The sequence below is a fragment of the Lepisosteus platostomus genome, chromosome 7, assembly GCF_059453375.1.
Source record: "Lepisosteus platostomus isolate fLepPlt1 chromosome 7, fLepPlt1.hap1, whole genome shotgun sequence".
NCBI classification, from domain to species: domain Eukaryota; kingdom Metazoa; phylum Chordata; class Actinopteri; order Semionotiformes; family Lepisosteidae; genus Lepisosteus; species Lepisosteus platostomus.
The window spans coordinates 51,742,032-51,762,125 of record NC_142617.1 but is presented as its reverse complement, the minus strand read 5'-3'; the positions used below and the strand labels follow the sequence as shown (position 1 = coordinate 51,762,125).

General features: G+C 44.2%; 1 protein-coding gene across 1 annotated transcript in view; it reads right to left on the bottom strand.

The window, feature by feature from the left end:
- Positions 1 to 347: 347 nt before the first annotated feature.
- LOC148659167 (D-glucuronyl C5-epimerase B-like) overlaps positions 348 to 20,094 on the bottom strand; it is a 61,194-nt gene continuing 41,447 nt past the window's right edge. The window contains exons 3-5 of the mRNA XM_088641129.1: positions 14,969 to 15,585; positions 9,484 to 9,723; positions 348 to 7,344 (exon numbers count right to left, since the gene is read on the bottom strand). Of these exons, the coding sequence (XP_088497255.1) occupies positions 6,320 to 7,344; positions 9,484 to 9,723; positions 14,969 to 15,572 (1,869 nt within the window). The 5' untranslated portion in view covers positions 15,573 to 15,585 and the 3' untranslated portion in view covers positions 348 to 6,319. The remainder of the gene's footprint in view (positions 7,345 to 9,483; positions 9,724 to 14,968; positions 15,586 to 20,094) is intronic.

Below are 20,094 nucleotides of genomic sequence, written 5' to 3'. Positions count from 1 at the left end.
CTGAGAAAATGGTAAAGTAAAAAAAAAAACGGAATTCAGAATCCTTGGTGCCTACATGTCTAATTATGGGAGAGCAGATACACTAGCAGGAAGAGAGTAATTTTATTAGAGGGCAGTGGATGGGAAAAGCCAGCATTGTTAAGTGTTTAAATGTTGGGAGATTGCACCAGACAGGTCATGTGGCACCAATACGTTTGTTGCACCAATTCAATATTTTTCCTGTCCTTCTGATGAAGTGATTTAGCGATAGACAATCAAGCTCTAAAGGTGTGAGATAAAAGTGTCAGGTGAACTGCTGCATCGCAAGGCCCTGTGATGAAAAATCACAAAACTTCATAGAAGACGACTTAAGAAAAATGCCTTTATTTTACAAGTTTAAAAAGCAATTTTTAAGCACAAAGATTGACTTTTTATATATAAACACTCTGCATAAAAAAATGGTAGCATGTGCACATTGTGCTTGAATTGCAAAGTCTGTACAACCTCCCAGGACGCCCTTTAGCGACAGGTAATCCAGTAAACATTTTATTGCATATGTCACATGTGACTAGAGATCCACATGTAAATTTACAGGATACTGGGGAAAAAATGATTACACCGTGAAACAAGAATAGCAGCTTTCATGGGAAGGTCTTGCACATTGTCCAGAACAACAACAAAAAAAGAAATATTATCTACTATTGTGCTTTTGTGCTCTGTGTTTGTTCACTAGAACAAGTAGCTTCCTCTCAGTGAATGCTTTTCATTATTTAAAACAACTTGAAACAACTCATAAAAAAACAATATCCTGTTGTTTTACAGTCTATTACAATTTGAAAGGACCAATGAAACCATCGACTACTTGTTCAGTTGCACACGTCCCAGTTAAACTGCAGTGTTTTAAGAAAAACCTTTTTTCTTCCATGAATGAAATCCTCAGACTTTTGTTATATAAGCTAATCTTCAAAAAAGGCAGTTTTTTTTCCCGTTTTTTTGGAACAGTGTGGGTACACTCAGATAGACAACTAAAACTCATACTATTCAAATTATAACATAACCACTCCTTCAGTCTGTGAAAAGTGAGGCTTCTAAGAAAGCCAACCAAACTCACTGAAAGTTCATACTGAGTGCTTTAAAAGTCAGTGTGTGTATTGAGCAATGAAAATGTATATAAGCAACTCAGGTTTTGAAGACTTTGGTATGAACAAGCATGTAAACTCTACAAAAACAAGGGGGCGCATTCTAAATGATCCCAAGTCTAATTTTACAATATGCATTGATTTAGTGCACGTGGCCATATTGATGGAACACATTGCTACAGGAAAATGCACAGTGTTACTCCAGGGCTGCCTCCCAGCAGGCCACCTAATCAATTTCAGCTCAGTCACAGCCCTACAAATGATTCTAGTTAGTTTTCTTTAATACACATACTAAAGACAAGCTTAATGTCAAGTGAGCCTTCAAAGAAAGGCCCTCATTGAGGCTCAAGCCTGTACCCTGACCACTGCAGGTGGCAAAGATAAGGGATTCATAATTGGAAAGATCACTCCTCTCCACCGTGTAACAGAACCCTGAGAGACTCGCAGGACATACTACATACTAAACCTATCCCCTCCCTACTTAACTGGCTCTTAAATGCCCAGCTGATTCAGAACACACTGTCGACACACCCCACACTGGAGCCCATGGATCCCCAGAGCACCTGCACTTGTAGAGGTCAGGGAAAAAAAACAACAATGCAATTGACCAGAGAAGTGTGTAGCCCTGCCTACGAGCAAAAGCACAGTTGTTGTGCCCAGCCAGGCAGACTGGGTGGTACAGGTTGTGGAGCAAGGAACTGCTGGTGGCATTCCTGCAAAACCAAGGAAAAGCCTGGTTTGGAGGGCACTCGTGATGGCAGAAATGTGCTGGAGCTGGCAATCCTCTCCCCAGCTGAAGTTTTAATATTTATAAACTTGAGAAGCTGTCAAAATAAGCCTCAAACAGGGGCTGTTTTCAGAAAAGACCTACCAGCCACTTTCCAGACATTCACAATGACCTCCTTCTCCCCTGACTCATGACATTTTAAACACTTGCCTCCTTCACTCTCAAGTTACTCCCCTGGAAAAAAGATTGACACCCTGACGTTACCCCCTTGTCTTCTATTTCAATTGGTGGCACACAACGCTGCCATGTTTGTCTGGTGTCCTTCCTGTTGTCTGTTGTAGTCTCTACAATGAGGTGATGATGGGTTCATGCTCGCAGTGGTTTCAGGGAGGTGACCCCTACCATCTCTGGGAAAGATCAAGCTGGACACTCCAAATATTTGCCATGAATACAGATTATATTCAACTCAATTTTCCAATTGACTAAATTTATATATGTGCCCCCCCAAAAAAGAATGGCAAGATTCAGGAATTCAGGAATCATGCACTACTCGATCAGTATGTGTTCAAACTAGACAGTTTCTGAGGTCACAAAGTAGGAAGCCCAGTGTTTAAGGTTTAAATGGTCAGTTTCCATCTTTGCAATGCATAGAAGGTTTTTAGTGTTTGAAAGCATGTTTATGTGAAAGGCAGTAACTGCTAGCCCTCATTTAAAGTGTTTGCCAAATGAAAAGGCAATTTTATGGGAACATCCAGAATACAAAATAATGAACTGCTGTTGTGAAGAGATACATTATAGTAGTGCCAGCTCCCTAATTTGATACAAGACAGTGTAAACTGACTTAATGCTTTTAATGTATTAGTGTTAACAGGCAGGGGTCATGCTAAAGATCTCATTCTAATATTTTCTGATTAAACACCTGGATTATTTGATTATCATAAGGTTAAAGAGCTGTCACATGTATCGGTTTACCCTCAGACATGCCACTAAATGACATTTTCCTAGAAAAAAAAATAGGGCCTTGTCTAAGGGGAAGCAAAATCTGAATGTACATATGTGTATGAAATTAAACTTAAATACATTTTCCCAAATTGCAACCCATGGAAAACATGAAGTGACTTAGCAGTTACCCTGTAGATCCCCTATTTGTGCTGATACACTGCTTGTTTCCTACATGGTTTTCAAGAATAAATCCACGCAAAGGCTTCCACTAATTCACTACCCAGTGTGCAACAATGCGGTCTGACAGGACTCTAACCAAAAGTGCTTATACAAGCAAAGTAAAATTCCTGTTACTTGTCCCTGACTGAAAGATATTTTCAAGCCTATTAGATAAATGAATTAGTGGTGGCTCAAGAAATGACTCCTCTTTCATATATCTGTCAATAAAGAGCTCAGGGATGAAACAGGAGGTTAGCCCACAAACAGCTGATGGAAACAGACTGCGTATATAGATGCAGTTGTAAACTGTTTGCATGTGTCTCACACAATTTACACATCTAAGACCTGGTGGCTGCTCTTAATAAGGGACTGATGATGTTTACTTTGTGCTCATATAAAAACATCACTTCCCTACCAACTTCTCATTCCCACACATACAATGTGTCAGTTTATAGTAAGGTTACTGTTGCAACATACTGTCTAGATATTTCTAAAGAGAAGGTAAGATAATCCCTGTTATGTAAAGCAAAACAGCAAGCTTGGATGCTGTAGAATATGACACCTAACAAAACACAGGAACAAACTAAAAGAAAAAACCTACTGCCTTTAGAACCTCCGGCCCTGCTGACAAGACAAGAAATCTAATCACCATATAGAGGTGTGCATCCATTTAAAGGGTGCCAGTGCAGGTGTCTCAGGCTTCGCTGTAGTGAAGTGCTGCAATGCGTGAAGGAAACATTCTGAAATGACAGATAAGAGCCATTTACACCAGTTACATTACTGCTGTTACGCTCTGCACACAGACATATGACTGGATGTAAATCTACAGATCTTTTAATAACAGCACAAGAACACTGAATGAGTACGTTGTGCAATTGGTGTAGTCAGAAAGATGTGCAGGAAACTATCCATTTAAGCAAGACATCTTGCAGTATTCAAGCATAATGATGACTATTACACTCAAACGGCAAAGTACAAACTGAAAACTGTATTTCAGGTGCTTCCCGAGAGGCTCGGCCTGTACAAGTGCTCTCTCGAGCAGAGGCTGGGCTCTGTGGTCACGGGTTTGAGCCTGCGTCATGTCACCAGCCAACTGTGACTGGGATTCCCCAAGAGGTGGCGCACTATTGGCCGATGGTACGCCAACCTGTGGTAGAGTGGGGATAGTGGGCGAGGGCTCTCTCAGCTCCCGATATAGCGCCTCCTGTGGCCTCCTGGCATGTCTGTGAGAGAGTCTTCTCTCTTCCAATAGGCGCTGAACCTCTGGTAAGAGCCTGCGATGCTTGTGAACTGTTAAAAGACACGTGGGCAGGCCAGAGGACCTATACTTCCTCACCCTCTTGTGTGTAGTAGTGTTGCTTGAAAGCCGAGACATGAAAATAAGGTGAGTATTATAAAAAATAATTTGCGATTCGATACAAGAAAAACCAGCTCAGCTATCTGAAATTTGTCATTTGACAATTTTTTTCACCTTATACTGAAAAAGCCTTTTGTAGGATGGAAACATGCTGTAGGATGGCCTAAAGGGCTAGATATAGGCTTTCTACTTCTGCAGACCCTCCCCATTTGAAGTCACCAAACTAATCCAGTGGTGCCATACAGAATCACAGTCAACAACAAAATCAATCCATTTCAGTCAGGGTAAGCTAAGCAACACCCTGACCCCACCGAAGGAAAGCCCTCAAGACCACGTCTGTAATGAATAAATGAATAAACATTCAGATCTGCAGCACAGCAACAAAGTAGCGTGCGTCACCTCTAGAACCACCAACGAGCAATCAAGCGTGAAACTGTACCAGTTATCACTGCACAACCCAAAATACTGTACCGTAACTCACCTAAATAATTAAAAATGTCCATATGGCATTTTCAATGTGTCGCATTCCTAATTATTCCTAAAACAGCATTGGACTCAGGAACAGATGCTATAGGAAAAGAAGGGCTTGAGCACTGGTGTACTAACTCTGAAGGGGTCTGGCAGGATAATGATTTAAAACCAGATAGTCCAATTCAGAGCTCAGCTTCAAAATGAAACCAGGGAGCCTGGGGCTGGAGTGACACTATCCCAAACACAATGGAGAGTGAAGGATTCGTGCTGGATCAAGCCAAGAACACCCTAGAACTGCCTCTTTCTCACACACTCATCACAAGCAGCACCTGGCCCGAGGACAGCACAGGAATGGAAGTGCATAAGGCAGGTTTTGCATAGGCAATGCAAAAATCAAATGAGCTTTGTCTTCAAGTGTGCATCCAACGTGCAGCTGCAAAAAAATATGTTGGTCTCAGATGCTGTTTGCGAGCTTACTGTATGCATGAACAATACATTAACTTGTGACACCACCTGGAATGAGGGATCCAATTACTCTGAGAGAAAATGACATGTTAATTGTGCTGCAAAAACTGTGTATGAAGCTAAGAGGTAAAAGATCACCAACAAAATTCCAATACAACTTCCCCTGATCGTAGCCTAGAACTGAATCAGGAAAGCTGTAAATAATGGTAAAAATATCTGTAAGGCAAGATTAATACAACAGTATTTTTAAGCATACAGTAAAGCACAGGCAGAAGATCAAAGTATTGTGAAATGTACTGTATGTTGCCATCTCAAAGGGAATTCACACCACAGGTTTACTCCTCAGCTTCAGATTTCTTTGGGTGCATTTTTTAAAGCACTGGTATGAAACATTTCTAATGTCTTTCTATGTTCTCGTATTTCAGAAGCAGAAATAGTGAGCGGCATTTACAGTGTTAAGGATCCACCACAAACCCCTCTAAAGAACTGAAAATAAACTCCACAAGACAAACAAGAAGTGTAGAATACTGAAAGAAACTTGGTCAGGCAAGACGAGACCAGACATCTGTCGGCTTCAGTGCACAGCTGACGAATCATCTGCAAAGCGACTCAAGTTTTTTTTTTACAATATTCTACAAAATCCACAATTTCCACGTTTGGAGACGAGAAAGACAATCTACCTCCCTCGACACACTTGCACGCACCCTGATACCATGTTTGCAGTTAATTAGTTACCTGTGCTCACGAGCCAGTCAGATCAACTGCAATCTCAAAAATAACATTATAGCAAGAGCAAATGGAGTTACATGCTTCTTGAGGCAGGTAACTAAAACTAACTGCAACCTTGACCAATACGCATGTTCATTCACTCACATCCGCACACCACCCCCTACCTCAACACAAACAAAAACACACAGGAGGTCCTTATCTACCAAGGTGAGCAGGTGAAACAGGGAGTTTTGCCCACAGCGGAAGACCGGACCCATTGTCTTGCTCTGGACTTGGTTTTGGTGGAAAGCTCTAGTTGTGCTTGGCCCTCCCGCCTTTCAGGTAGCTCTTCCAGCGCTTGACAAAGTCCCTGAAGATGGGGGCGCTGTCGATGGACGCCAGCAGCTGCAGCTGGTTGATGTGCGTGGTGTGGTAGTCCCAGCGTGCCAGGTTGGGCGCGGAGCCCAGCATGAAGTGGCGGAGGTCATAGATGGAGCCTGAGCCCGTGTCGTACAGGGGCAGCATGGCCTTGAGAGAGTCCATGCCGCGGCTGAACAGCACCCCCGCTTCCCGGCCCAGCTTGTCCCCCGCGGTCTCGGCCAGGTCGTACAGCCCTATCAGGGAGTAGATGAAGCCGTTGAGCACAAACGAGCTGGGAGTGGTCGGGTACTCCTCATACCAGTCATGCTTGCTCATGAACACGGCCTTGACGCCGTGCTGCTCCGAGGGCAGCTTGTAAGGGCCCGTGGCACGCAGGGCGGCGTTGAGGTATGTGGGGTCCTTGGTGAGCAGGTAGGCCCGCACCAGAGTGGACATGGCCTGGCCCTGCGCCATGGCGGAGTACCAGCCCGGCTCCAGCGAGCGGAAGCCCTCGCCCAGCTTGCGCGTCACCATGATGGGCCAGCCCCCGCGCTCGTCCTGGTTGCGCAGCAGCCACTCGCTGGCGGCGAAGAAGGCGGCCATGTGGGCCGTGGTGGAGATGGTGACGTTGTCGATGAAGCCCCTGCCCCGCAGCACGATCCGCACCACCCGCTTGGGCAGGATCTTGGTCTGCTTCACGGCCTTGGTGTTGGAGAGGCCCACGCCCTTGCGCAGGTCGGTCAGGAGGTCGCGGGTGAGCGTGCTCCATCTAGTCCTGGCGCCCACGCCGTAGGTGATGTCCCGATCCCGGAAGGCGATGAGCTGCGCGCTGGTCACGTAGTGGATCACGAACGGCTGGCTCTTCTCCGTCGTCTCCAGCACCACCGACACGCTGCCGTTGCTCAGGAATTTCAGGTCGAAGGAGATGATGAAATCTTTCGTGTTCCCCAGAGGAAGCGAAACTCCGTCTGAATTTTCTGAAAAAGTGAGGGAGAGCATCGTACATTAATGGACAGCGGCTAACTTGATTTTCAGACGCATGTTATTCGTTTTACTTCACAATTCCATGGCCATCCCTGCTGTCTGAATCATAAAATTCATCCCCTTGAAAAACTCTGGGGTTAAGTACAGGACCAGAAATTAAAATGACCATAGACAGAGTCACTTGGAAATGAGAAAGTAAAAAGTTTTTTTTCCTTTCTTTAAAGTGCTTCTGAAGAAAGAAACACTGTGCTTCCTCTCCCCCTCCCTCACATCACTCAGTAAATCCTTGTGGTTAAAAAAAAAACCATCCTCTGGGAAAGCAGTTCACATGTGTCACTGCTCAGTGCAGTTAATTAGAGAGAAATGCTTGCTATGGGAGAGGGAAAGAGAGAAGAAAAACGAAAAACTTTTGGCTGAGGCTTGTGAGATGGGCTGAAGAACTACCAAAACGAAATCTTGGTATTGTTGTGTCTTTTCTCCAGAAGGACAGAGCAGGGGGACAGTGAGGGCTGTGCACAGAGAACTCAAGACTTACAGAACTCCGATACTACATCCTTCAGTGTCCGCCTCCTCTTTGACACTGACACATAGTTTCTGGCAAAACTTCAACTTTCGGATTAATAAAAAACAGGATTTCACTGTTTGCACTTTAAGCCCACCAATCTCCCCAGCCAACCGCATTCAGAAACACTTGGAAAAGTTCCGTTTTGTAAGTGCAAAAGAAAGGAAAGGAGAAAAAAAGCCTTCCGTCAATGTGACTTCTTTAAAAGGCAGAACGTGTGGATGAGCCAGCGGAGGAGAGCCTGGCAAGCCATTCCTAGTGCTGTTTAATGCACTCATAAATCCATTACTTAAGGCAATCTTGGGAGTAAGTGGATTTGTACTGTGGCCCTGTGATTACTCTGCCATCAATAAAGGATGAGTAGGGAATACATAAGAGATCCTATCCCTTCTCCCTGCTACTTATCAGCAACATGGACGCTAGGGCACGCTTCACAGCCCTTTCTGAGGGGATCGCAGACTTTAGGTGATGACAGCAATTACTTCGCTGGGATCTTGAGAAACAAGGCTTGTTAATTCTAATGGGTATTGATTAGGAGGGGTGAAATGTATTATACCATTATTAGCAACAAAGACCTCTGTGTGCCAGGAAAAAAAAAATCTCCTTAATAGAAAAGCCAACTTTATATGGCAGAAAATAATTTGGCTCTTTTTGTCTTCTTTGATATACATGTACTTATTCAATTTGAATGCACTCAGAAACCACAGGGGAATTCAGGATGGAAGAGTATATTATATGTTAAGGACACCGATCAACTGCAGTTTAACAGGAACATACCAAACATTAAGTTCAAACACACACTCAATGTCTCTCGGTATGGAGCTAATCTCTTTCCTGGGTGCTTTTGAAGCAGTAATCAAGTTCTGAATGTCCTGGACTTCTGGAGAAGAATCTGACTTTCAGATGCACATTGATATATGCATTTTCATCTTCAACATCAACAAATCAGAAAAATACAGATTGATTTACAAACTGTTGAGGCACATTAAGCAAAAGATACTGGTTATACACTAGTGTGTAACATTAAAAAAACAAACTTAAAAGAAGCTTGTGGGTGAATTCAAACTAAACACAAACATAAATGTATAAAAGTACTGATGCAGAACAGAGATATACTGTAAATCTTGAGCTTCTGGGATGTCCTGTACTGTATGCTCAGAGATTAAAATAGTGTGAAATGGAAAGATACAGAAAAAAAGGACAGAGGGCACAATAATACTTACGGCATAATTAACATCTCACACACTGAAAATAATGGAGAGACTGAAAAAGAAGACAGAAGGAGATGGTGTGATAGAGCACTAAAGGAAGGTGGAACTGAAGCCAGTGATGTCAGGTACCAGCGTGCTGGGGGAGATGGGAAGACAAACCGAGAGAGAGTCACAGAGGCGGAAAATGAAGGAGGCAGGGAGCCAGACACACAGACAGAGGAGGAGGAGAGATCTGGCACCTGCAGCACAGTGTACCTTGTTCACTGGGAGAGATGGGGAGACAAACCGATAGTCACAGGCGTGGAAAAGGAAGCAAGCAGGGAGCCGGGCACACAGACTCTCCATCTAGTGCAGCATACCTGGGGCGCTGAACTGCCGGACCATGCTGGCACGGCTCTTGTCATAGACTGAGGTGAGGGAGCAGCCCCGGGGAACTGCCCACCCGCTGGGACGGCTGTCCCGGTCCTCTGCTGTGTCATACACCTCCACGTGGGGCGGCCGCTCCGTGAGGTTCTTGCTGTAGTGGCTCAGTCCATACTGAGCAATCTGGATTGGGTAGAAATAGCCCTGAGGCCCCCACTGCGTGGAAAGTGGAACACCTAAGCAAGGGTGACACACACAAAAAAAGATATTTTGCTGCTTTAAGACACACCACATCAGAATCAGAAGAGAGACGTGTAGAACCGTGCAGGAGCACACAGCTGCAGGTCTCAAAGGCTGCACACCAGCAGAATTCTACACATCTCCAGCACACAAGGGGGAGTGGAAAGGTGTTATTGCCCATCTAAGCCAATATGTATATCAGCTAGATAGTTAAGGGCTCAGGTGGAATGAAAACATGGACACGCTGCCACCCTCAAGGGGTACAGTTGCACCCCTGATTGAGTGCCTAGGATTAAAATGTTCATAAGGTTTACTGACACTGATGCTTAAGCTCCTGCAGTCCCCTTCTCCATGAAAACAGCCTCACCAGTTCACCGTGCAACCTCTAACTCCCCTTCAATTCCATACACATACAAAAATAAAAAAAAGAGCTGCAGCTTCATGCTCCTCGGCTGTGCAGACAATTTACATACAAAATCAGACCTCTGCAATCAGCCCCCTGCTCTGTACCCAAGTGCTTAGCCATTGAAGTAGGAGGCTTAGGCCCACTGGGCTGTCTTATGTATCATAGGAAGACCCTTTTGTCGGTTTTAATCAGACCATCATCTGGGGCTTGTACTGCAGTTTAGACTCTGTAAGGAACTTCACTGTGCGTGCCTTAATTACAGCCACCACTTTCCACAGTGTTTCCACAGGCCAGTAATGGCACTTACCGCTCTGGAGCTTTACAGTGAAGTGGGAGAGTTCAGAGACAGCCATATCAGGAGCCAAATGGAGTTCTCAGAGGCTCACCGCCTCAGCCACGCAATCCACAGATCTTTCTGTGAAGAGCGTTATCCATCATGGCAAAGGCAAATCGTATTTATTAACGGTCTAGGCCTCTTGAAAGCTAGGCTCATTCTGTTCTCCACTCAGCAGCAAGAAAATTGAACCTTGAGGAAGTCTGAAGAGCCAGGCTGCGACACGTTCCGGTATCTCTGCACCGAAACACTCCTGTCCCTGGTAATAGGAACAGCTCAAGGGCTTCCTTTAATGGATCGTTACATTAATATTCTTCAATGTCTTTCTGTCTGAAACACATCCTGACAAACAAAGAACAGAAATGTTTCATGTCTCTGCCCACATGTATGCATCACTGCAGTTGTACTCTGGTTTTATTCGCTATTTATCTGTTAAATACAAACACAAGGACAGTCTGTTGACTGAGAGTGTGGGGGGGGGCAGGGGGGAATCAGGTTATATTGTTTAGTTCTGAAACAAAGCGCATAGCCCTCCCTCACTTGATTCATCTGCTTACAGAAATTAATGTTAGATATTTCAGACCCAAAGCAAGCCTCCTCAGGAAAGGTAAAATGCTGAAATGAAAAGTGAAGTTTTCCAATGTTTTACTGTATACGCTTTTTAAGTGGTTTTAATTATCCATGGCTATGAGCAAATGAGAGAGAAGCAGGAAAGGAATTCTTAAAAGTGTGGAAGTGTGCAGATGCTTTAATCCAGCGCATTAATTAACAAAGCAATTGAAAGAACCCTCTCACTAACCGTGTCAGCATGTCAGTGTGAGGAAACAAAAGCACCTGGAAAACACTAACATGCAAACTCCACGCAGAAAGAGTTAACTCAGGAGTTATCGAGCAGCAGGTCAGAACCTCGCTATTCTGTGCTGCCTATTATGTACCATTATCAGACTATTGTCTTCATCACTGCACATCTTCATCTCTGATATTCCCTTTACTATGTCCAAGGGTTTTCAGTCATGCATACACACAAACTTAAAAAAACTGTGGGGAATGTCAGATAAAAGGGAAAGGAGAGTAAGAAAATGCGTTTTTGAGCAAATGTGATCTTTCGAAACATAAATGATGTCTTACAGTGGCACAGCAGGGCAGGATAGTGTTGGTGCATGGAGCTTTACACAGAAAGGCATTTATCTCTGAGACAGCTCAAGGTAAAGAGTAAGAGAGGTCGTCCTCTGTTGTCGGTCTCTGAACGCATCATGGGGAGCTTGTAACCAGGAGACTAACAGTGCTGGGAGGAACACTGGGTACTTGTACCTCTGGCGATCAACAAACTACTGTAAATGCTGTTGAGATGGCTCCCAGCAGCACATCTATTGCCTGCCACTCTGAAACCTGTCTTATTAATGGGTGGCTAGTGTAAGTCCCAGTGCCGTAGCGATCAGACCATCAGGTGCAGTTTCACCTGTTTTCGCCTTTACGCTTGCTCAAAACAAATCAAACACTGATACTAAAAGGTGTTACTCAAAGAACAAAAGCATTTAAAAAACCTGGCTGTTTTCAGGTTATTTATCTAGGTTATGTTTGTCTTCCCTTTTTCCAGAAAAAGTGATAAGAACGTAATTCTGGATACCTTATGACCTTTGCACACTGGTCACCATTTCCAAGACCACAGCTACCCAAGCTATATACAGCAAGAATAAAGCAGGACAGGGGTACCCACTGAAAAAATAGTTTACCAGGAACTAAAAGAGAGGACAAATACATATGAACTAGGTAGTTAAAGCCTAAGACGGTAGGTTAATTTAGAAAACTGAGCTGGAAAGGATCCAGCACTAATGTCTGGGTAATAACACTGCAGTTTGGGGAAAAGGCTTTAAAAATGAGACATTGATTCAGCAGGACTTCATGCACCAAGATGTATTGAGTTCATTACAAGACATTCTCGCAAGTATAAGATGGATTAAGCACATTTTAAGTATTTCCTTCACTTTACAAGAAAATTCAATATTCATTTTGCTAACCGTATAATATAAATTTAAAATGAAAGCCTTTGTCTCTCAAATGCTGTATTTTCTTGTGCAAAAGGCGAAATTTAAACTGCCTTAAGGCAAGAATGATATAACTCCGCAACTGGAATCACTGACAATTCTGAAAATAACTAACCTTCAAACTGAAACCTAAAAGTCTAAAATAAAGTACCACTTTGCCTGCAGTCAAAGTCACAACAAGGGACATTTAACTGAAGAAATGGAAAAGTGGACATTTTCATCAGTTGCATGTCCTGCAAGCTTCTGAGAATTAGATCTATTAAGTTAATCAAGCATTATTGTAAATTATACTAACTGCCCTAAAATAAAGCACTCGAGATTATTCCCATTTAGTAATGTCATGAATGCCACCACAGTTATTATATAATTTATTTTTCCTCTTAAATTAATGAGAAATAGCCTTTTCCCTGTATTGCAATAAGCCAAAGGCAAACCTTAATAGGATTAGGCAAAGGTAAAATGGCTTTAATTAAGGCTTCGGTAATTTATGTGTCCTAGGGGGTTCCAAAAGATCCTCACTTAATCACATTTTGTTACAGCACACTGTCTGACTGGAAAATATTGGAAAGGCAAGGTCAGGAAGTAGCAGAGAGTAATGCATTCCATCAGACAGCAGCATGTGACCGGGACATAAACCCAGAAAGAGCTGCCAGAGAGAGACAGCTGCGCTCAGTCCCACTCCGACGGCACCTCCACAGAGAGAAGACTGAGGCGCAAACGTACCCTGACGCACTGGACAGAACGGCTTTAACTTCAAGCCACCCAAAAGTCTAGAAACAGTTTAGTATATGGTACTTTTTTTAATCAGAAAAGAAGAATCTTTCCACGCCTTCTCCTCTGAAAGGAACTGCTAACTACTACTACTGGCTATTTCAGGAGAAGACTCTGAAAGATGAAAAAGAGAACAATTCAAGATGCGGGAGACATCAATTGAGAGTATAAGACGGACAGCCAGACAAAGGGACCAGAGCTGGGGTGGATTCCTCTCATTCAGTTCCAGTTCCACTTCTATCCACGATTCCATAGCCAATGGTCAATTTCACTTTCAAGCATAAATATTCATTTCCAGTCCAAGAACTGAGTGGGAATGGAAGAGCGAATTCCAGTTACATTACCCTCTGTCCTCTGATGGGGACAGTTGGACAGCGAATTGTGAGAGATGGGGACAATGAGATGGGAGGACCTCAAGGCAGACAGAGGAACAAGGGGGAAGGAAGGTGGGGAATGCTGTCCTCATACACCTGGACTGAAATGCCCTGATGCAGCAGGACAGGCACTGCACAATCCATTTCTCTCTAGCAGCAAAATGTTGTCAGCCTCCCTTCACCTTGTGAAAAGGAAGATTCATGTCGGTACAAGCACAAAACGGCGTTCCATTAAGTTTGGGGTCACCACAATCAAGTCTTGTAATCGCAAGAATCAATCCCATTTTCATTTGCTTAATGCAAGTCAATTCATACTGCATTATTCACTGGGGGCTGGGCAGATTACTTAAGCTTCATTTCCTGGAAAATTCTCCTACGGACTGTCAAGCCAAATTACTATTAATAGGAGACACCAGTCTGTGTTAAAGATAGGCCATCTATTGTACACACACCCTCTAAGTACTATATTGATGGAGTTTGCATTGCATTAGAGACTGTTAGCTATAATAACCGAATGGCAAGCAAGCTGCTGTGACAAAAACAAATACAGTACATTAATATACGCAGAAATCATTCAACTTAGCAACAAAGATGAACAAATATGTTTGGAAATGCTTAAAAGACCTGCTTCAACTGGTTCACTCTCAACGAACAATTAAGGACTTTCACGTAAATATGAATAAAAAAAGAGAACAAAAAAGAACAAGAACAAAGTCTAACTCCGAAGAAAAAGGAAAGTTTTATATAGGCTAGTGTCAGAAAAACAGACAACAACGTGCTTCAGGGAAAACCACTTATCAAGGGTGATTCTGGGACACTACAGATCCAGCCTTGTCTAAGCGAGAAATTTTCCCCCATAGCATTTCATAATTAAATTTTAAATAACAAGAGACCTACTTGAGTCAGATCTTAAACAGGTCTGACTTCAGCCCTGCACAGAATGACAGACCCTCAGGTGGAGAAGGCACAGAAACACAGATGGCCAGGTCCTTATTTTGTACAAAGCTGACACCTTGTACCCATAGGGCTGTGGTACACATGCGGTGCTCAGCCAGGCCCTTCAGCCCTGGGAACAAGGTTTTAAAAAGGCATGGGTACAAGAAATGTTCCCGAGTGTTTACACATCTCGCAAGGAGCTCGGGGAGCTAGCTGGCATCAGAACATTTAAGAACAGTTGTCTTTGGAGCAGGGAATGCAATTTGCTTACTTTAAAAACCACAAGGACAGAACGTGGGACTTTTGCCCTAATGCTGAGGAAGTCTAACTGCTGACACGCACAAAGACCGAGTCTGCAACAGACGCCGTACCAACCTTCGATGCCACTGATGCACTTCACACGGTCGCGCACCTCCACGTTGTAGCCCTCAAACGACATGAAGACGCCGTCGGGGTGGTAGGGCTCTCGCTGGGCGTACACTTTGGAGTAGCTGTGGGAGAACTCAAAGCGGTCGTAGCCATCGTACTGGGCAATCTTCCCATACACCTCAAAATACTTCTCCACCCAGCTGAAGGGGAGGTACACCTCGCTCCCCTCCCTCCGGCCTTTGATGGTGTTCTCGTCATTAATCAGGCAGTCTATTTCCTCGTACTTGATCCCCAGCACTTTGTTCACGTTGCTGTTCAGTCCTCCCACCACTGGGGGAGCCTTCTGCTGCTCCTGCGGCGATGCCTCCTCCGACTGCTGCTGCTGCTTGGGTGCGTGGGGGTTGTCAGCATTGCCGTCGCTCTCCGAGACCGCCGTGCGCTTCTCCAGCCCGTCTCTCCGGAAACTGAGGTCCAGCAGGTTGGGGTCACGGGGGAAGCGCAGGGCTGTGTCGCTGGAGCACTTGTTCCACAGCAGCACGGTGATGAGGGTGAAGAGCGCGCAGATCACTATCAGTGTCTTGTAGTTGACGCGAGCTGCCAAGCAGCGCATGGTCACCGCCAAGCTGCACAACACACAGGGCACAAGTTACTCACGGGGCTCACTGCAGCATGCAACACAACAGGGCAACAGGTGCACTTTCTGCTGAAGTCTGGAAAACAAAAGAGGGGTCATCCAAAAAACTAGACAGGCATCAAAACAGCCCTCCTCCAACATATCCAAATGTCCTGGGTTTACCTCAAAAGCAATACCTGAGGTGAAGTTCATTCAAGCTATTTTCATAATGTATTTACTGAAAGATATTTTAGGAATCCTTCACATGCCCTGCCCAGTGGTGACGGCAGAAATGCACAGTCTCAGTAACTGAGCACCCTCTCACAACCTGGGGGAGAGCACCGATGATTAATGAACACCTGAAGAAAACTCTGTGCAAGACCGACACACATTAACTTGAATGTGAAAAGTAATAATGCTGGAAAGATGTGCCCTGCTTAAATTATCGTTTCTGCTCATCTCAGAGACGTTCATTCAGACAAAGCAGCTCCAGCTTAGGAAAGTAATATCACCCCAAGCTCCATGCCTGAAATCGCACACAGTATTAAAATGTTAATACATCTAGCATTCACTTTGCCCGCTGCGCGTCTGAGCATTTCAGGACAGAAGTTGTACAGTACACGGACGAGGAAAAGGAATGTGTGAATGAGTTTGGAGGAATAATGGCAGGCTGCCACATCCACAGGACCCGGAGGCTCGGCCGGTCTCCTGTTGTGGAGACAAGGTGCTGTCGCGGGGTCTAGACGGTTCACAATCTACCGAACACTTGGAATCATCCAGCCGGTTAACAATCAGCAGAACCTGGCAGCCTGCTGAATAATTTCTGTCTGGCCTTTAATCCGACTGGGAAAAAAATTTCAATCCGCAAACAAGGCTGAGCTTCCTCTTGCTGCTAATTACAGCTTAGGTGTTCAGCAAGCGTAGACACAGAACTCTGCACCCCTCCACACATTGAAAAATCCATACTGCAGAGTGCACCTCCCAGTGCTGTTTTGTAAACCAGAGGTACTACAGAGTTAGCAACGCATATGTATAAAATCCTCCTGGACTACCACTATTTATCTTACTTTACCTGACTTGGGAAGAGCTGTCTAATGTACACAAGACAAAGCTGTAAGTCTTTTTATATACTCAGGAACAAGTAGAGGTGATTTCCTCACTGGATAATAAACTATTCAGTCTCAGGGAACGTGTCAGAGCAGCAGAGTGGTGAGGCTAAAAGATCTAAGATGATAGTTTTCCACTTTACCTCAGTTCCATGAAGCCAGCCCATCTACAGGGGCACCAAACGCCCCTTCTATGATGGTAAGACTGATGCATTTTCCCAAATGAAAACGGTCTGAATTCAAGTCAAGTCAAAGCTAACTGAAGAAAGCCACAGGCGTGTCAGGCTTCTTGTGCCATGTCGCTACTTGTGGCCCATCGCCGAGGAACTCACGGCCGTCATTTCGGCAGAAACGATGGTTGATAAGAAAGCAGCCGATGCAATCAAAACAGTTCCATTATCAAGTAATACAGTCTGCCGTCGGATCGATGACATGTCCCTTAATATTGCTGGACAGGTGGTGGATAAACTGAAACGAGCAGGTCAGTTCGCGTTGCAGCTGGTCAACAGATATTAGCGGGAAGGCACAGCTGACTGCCTTTGTGCGTTACAAAGAAGAGTCTGACATAAATGAGAGTATTTTGTTTTGCAAGAAGCTGACTGAGAAGGCTAGCGGCGAGGACATTTCTTAAGGACAAGATCTGGATTGGAAATCGTGCAATCGTGTATGTACTGACGGGGCAGCAGCACGGGCTGCGCGGGCTTGTCAAGGAGGTAAACCCCAACACAGAGTGGACGCACTGCATTATTCACCAGGAGGCATTGGCCAGCAAGAGAATGAGCCCCCACTTAAGGGCTGTTTCGAACGATGCAGTTAAATTGATAAACTTCATCCAGTCCTGTGGGGACTGTGAGTCACAGATTTTCAAAGTCTTTGTCAAGACATGAGCAGCTACTGCTTCATACTGATGTCTGGTGGCTTCATAGGAACTTCGTACCTAAGTATGGGCTTTTCTGAAGGAGCACCTGTACCCCCTTGCTACACTGTTTGAGGACCCAGAGTGGGTTGCGCATCTGGCATATCTTGCTGATGTGTCCAAGGTGATAGAGGAAATGTAAGGATGGAGATGTGAGCTGTTTTCCACTGCTTGATGCCCATCTTACCACCACTGACACAGAGCTGCTGTAGTAAAATGTGTGAAAGCACATGTGTCCAAACTCAACGGTGAGTTGAACTCATACTCCAGTGATATTGAAACCAGGTCTGCTAAACTAGACTGGGTCAGGAACCCTTTCAGTGTGTCAGAACAGCAGCAGCCTTCCTGCCAGACTGAAGGAACATCTGATGGATGTGTCCTCAGACCGTGGGCTGAAGATGAAACATGCAGACAAGACCCTGACACAGTTCTGGTGTGATGTGGAAAAGGAATACCCTGAGTTGGGGAGATATGCACTTAATGAACTTTTACCCTTTGGATCTACCTACTTGTGTAAAGTGGCTCTCAACTTTGAGCACCTTTCAAAACCAAGCAGAGGAAGAGACTCAATGTGGAGAACAGCCTGATTCCAGCCGCGGCCACACTGCCCCCAGAACTGTCAAAACGTTTGAAAGACAAACAAGCTCAGGTGTCTCATTAAAGGGATGAATCTGCTTGGTGAGTCTGACTCTGGTTCTTTCCCCACTCACAGTATCAATAATTGGTCTTTTGGTTGAAAGTGAATCATTATAATAATATCCTGTTTAATAATATTATTAATAATGTTTAATAATATCCAGTTTAATATCAGTTAAAACGAACACATTTAGGATCATACTGCTTTGGTGTGGATGAGGGGGTACTTGAGCCATATTGAAAGGGTTGTGGGGGTACATAAGACAAAAAAAGGTTGGGAACCACTGCTTTACAGCTTCTTATGTACTTGGAACAGTTACACATAGGCCAAACTGGCACTTACTTAGCAGTGTTCAGTAAACTCGTATACAAAACAGTTATATGGACTCAATGACAGTACAAGTGTGAGATAAAGATATGTTGATTTTTTTTAACCACAGGCTTGCTGTCCATGGTGTACAGTGGTACCCAAGAAACTGTAGCAATGCGTTGGACAAGGAAGTGAAATTCCTCCTCAGTGAGTAGGATAAAGGCGTAGAAGCGAATCAAGGGATTGACTGCTTATTCTGTAAAATCCAAGTAATCTGAAAGTGCTACTAGTGTTTAATTCTGTGATTAGTCTTGCAAAATGCAAATGTGTTTTGCTATATTTGAAGCCACAAGGCAGAAGAAAGAGGCACTTTCTTGGAAAGAGAGGGAAACTGGTTAAAAATCAGTTTGCTGAAAATAGTATAGAGTACGTTACAGAGTAAAAGGCTCAAATTGACACGCCAGGATTTGTTTTTTAAATAACCTTGAACTGTTTGACAGAGTTTCCTGGAGAGTGCCTGTGAAATTCACGTCATCCGCACTCAAACACAGCCTACCATTTAAAACTAGAAAAGGAAAAGGCAAAATCCTGAAATATCGCTTCATAATAAAAATATCATTGATATTGCAAAAACTGTCTGCATTCAGAAGCGATGAAAGATTGCAGAGTTAGGCCTTTTTTGTAATGCAGAGAACGCAGCGAGGTAACTGAGCGACTGCACCACGAAAGATAAGCTGCCTGCCTCATTTGGTCTGACTATAAATAATTGGATCTTTTTACAGTCGGCTTCTGCAGTCTGCAAGATCCTCCAGCACATTTTCAGAGGGGCACCACTCCGGGCCCGACACCACTTAGCAACATTTCAGCAAAGTCGGAAAAGGACTTGGCCAAGCAAGAAGTGGTCAGAGTGCTGATTGAGGTCAGTGCATGGCCAGCCCCCCCTCCCAACCACATCTCACTCCCCGTGCGTCTGTAATCGCAGACCGCGCTGCCTTCATGAGATGAGGTATGTTCCAGGAAAGCAACAGAGTAAATTCATTAATTTTTTCATATTTTCAGATTTTTTTATTCCATTGAAATAAACTATAGGTGTCAATCTCCAATTATAAAAATACCCTCAAGAATTCTGTGTAACTCCAACATTCTCCTCTTGTTTTCATCTTTTTACAGTTTTAGCTGTAAGCCATCATCTTATTTTAAACCCCCCAAATTTATCCAAGATGCCTCTTCTTTTGCACAGTTTAGGGCTTCAACAGCTGCACTAGTCTTCTCTCTGCTGAGTTCTTAGGACTTGCAGCCTAGTAAGTCATGTTTAATTAAGTAATAGGTTTATTCCATGCTGAAAAAAAGAAGAAAGAGAACACAACGTTTCGGCCGTGGAGCCTTCTTCAGGTGTGAGAGAGGCAGGGGAGTAGGCAAAGGTAAAGTAGCGGGAGAACAAAGGTTGGGAGGGAGGAGGAGTGAGAGGCGGGAGTAGGGGACAGAAAGAGAGGCCAATCAAGAGGTGTGAAGTCAGAATGGGTGCAGAGAGGTGTGAAATAAAACTTCCAA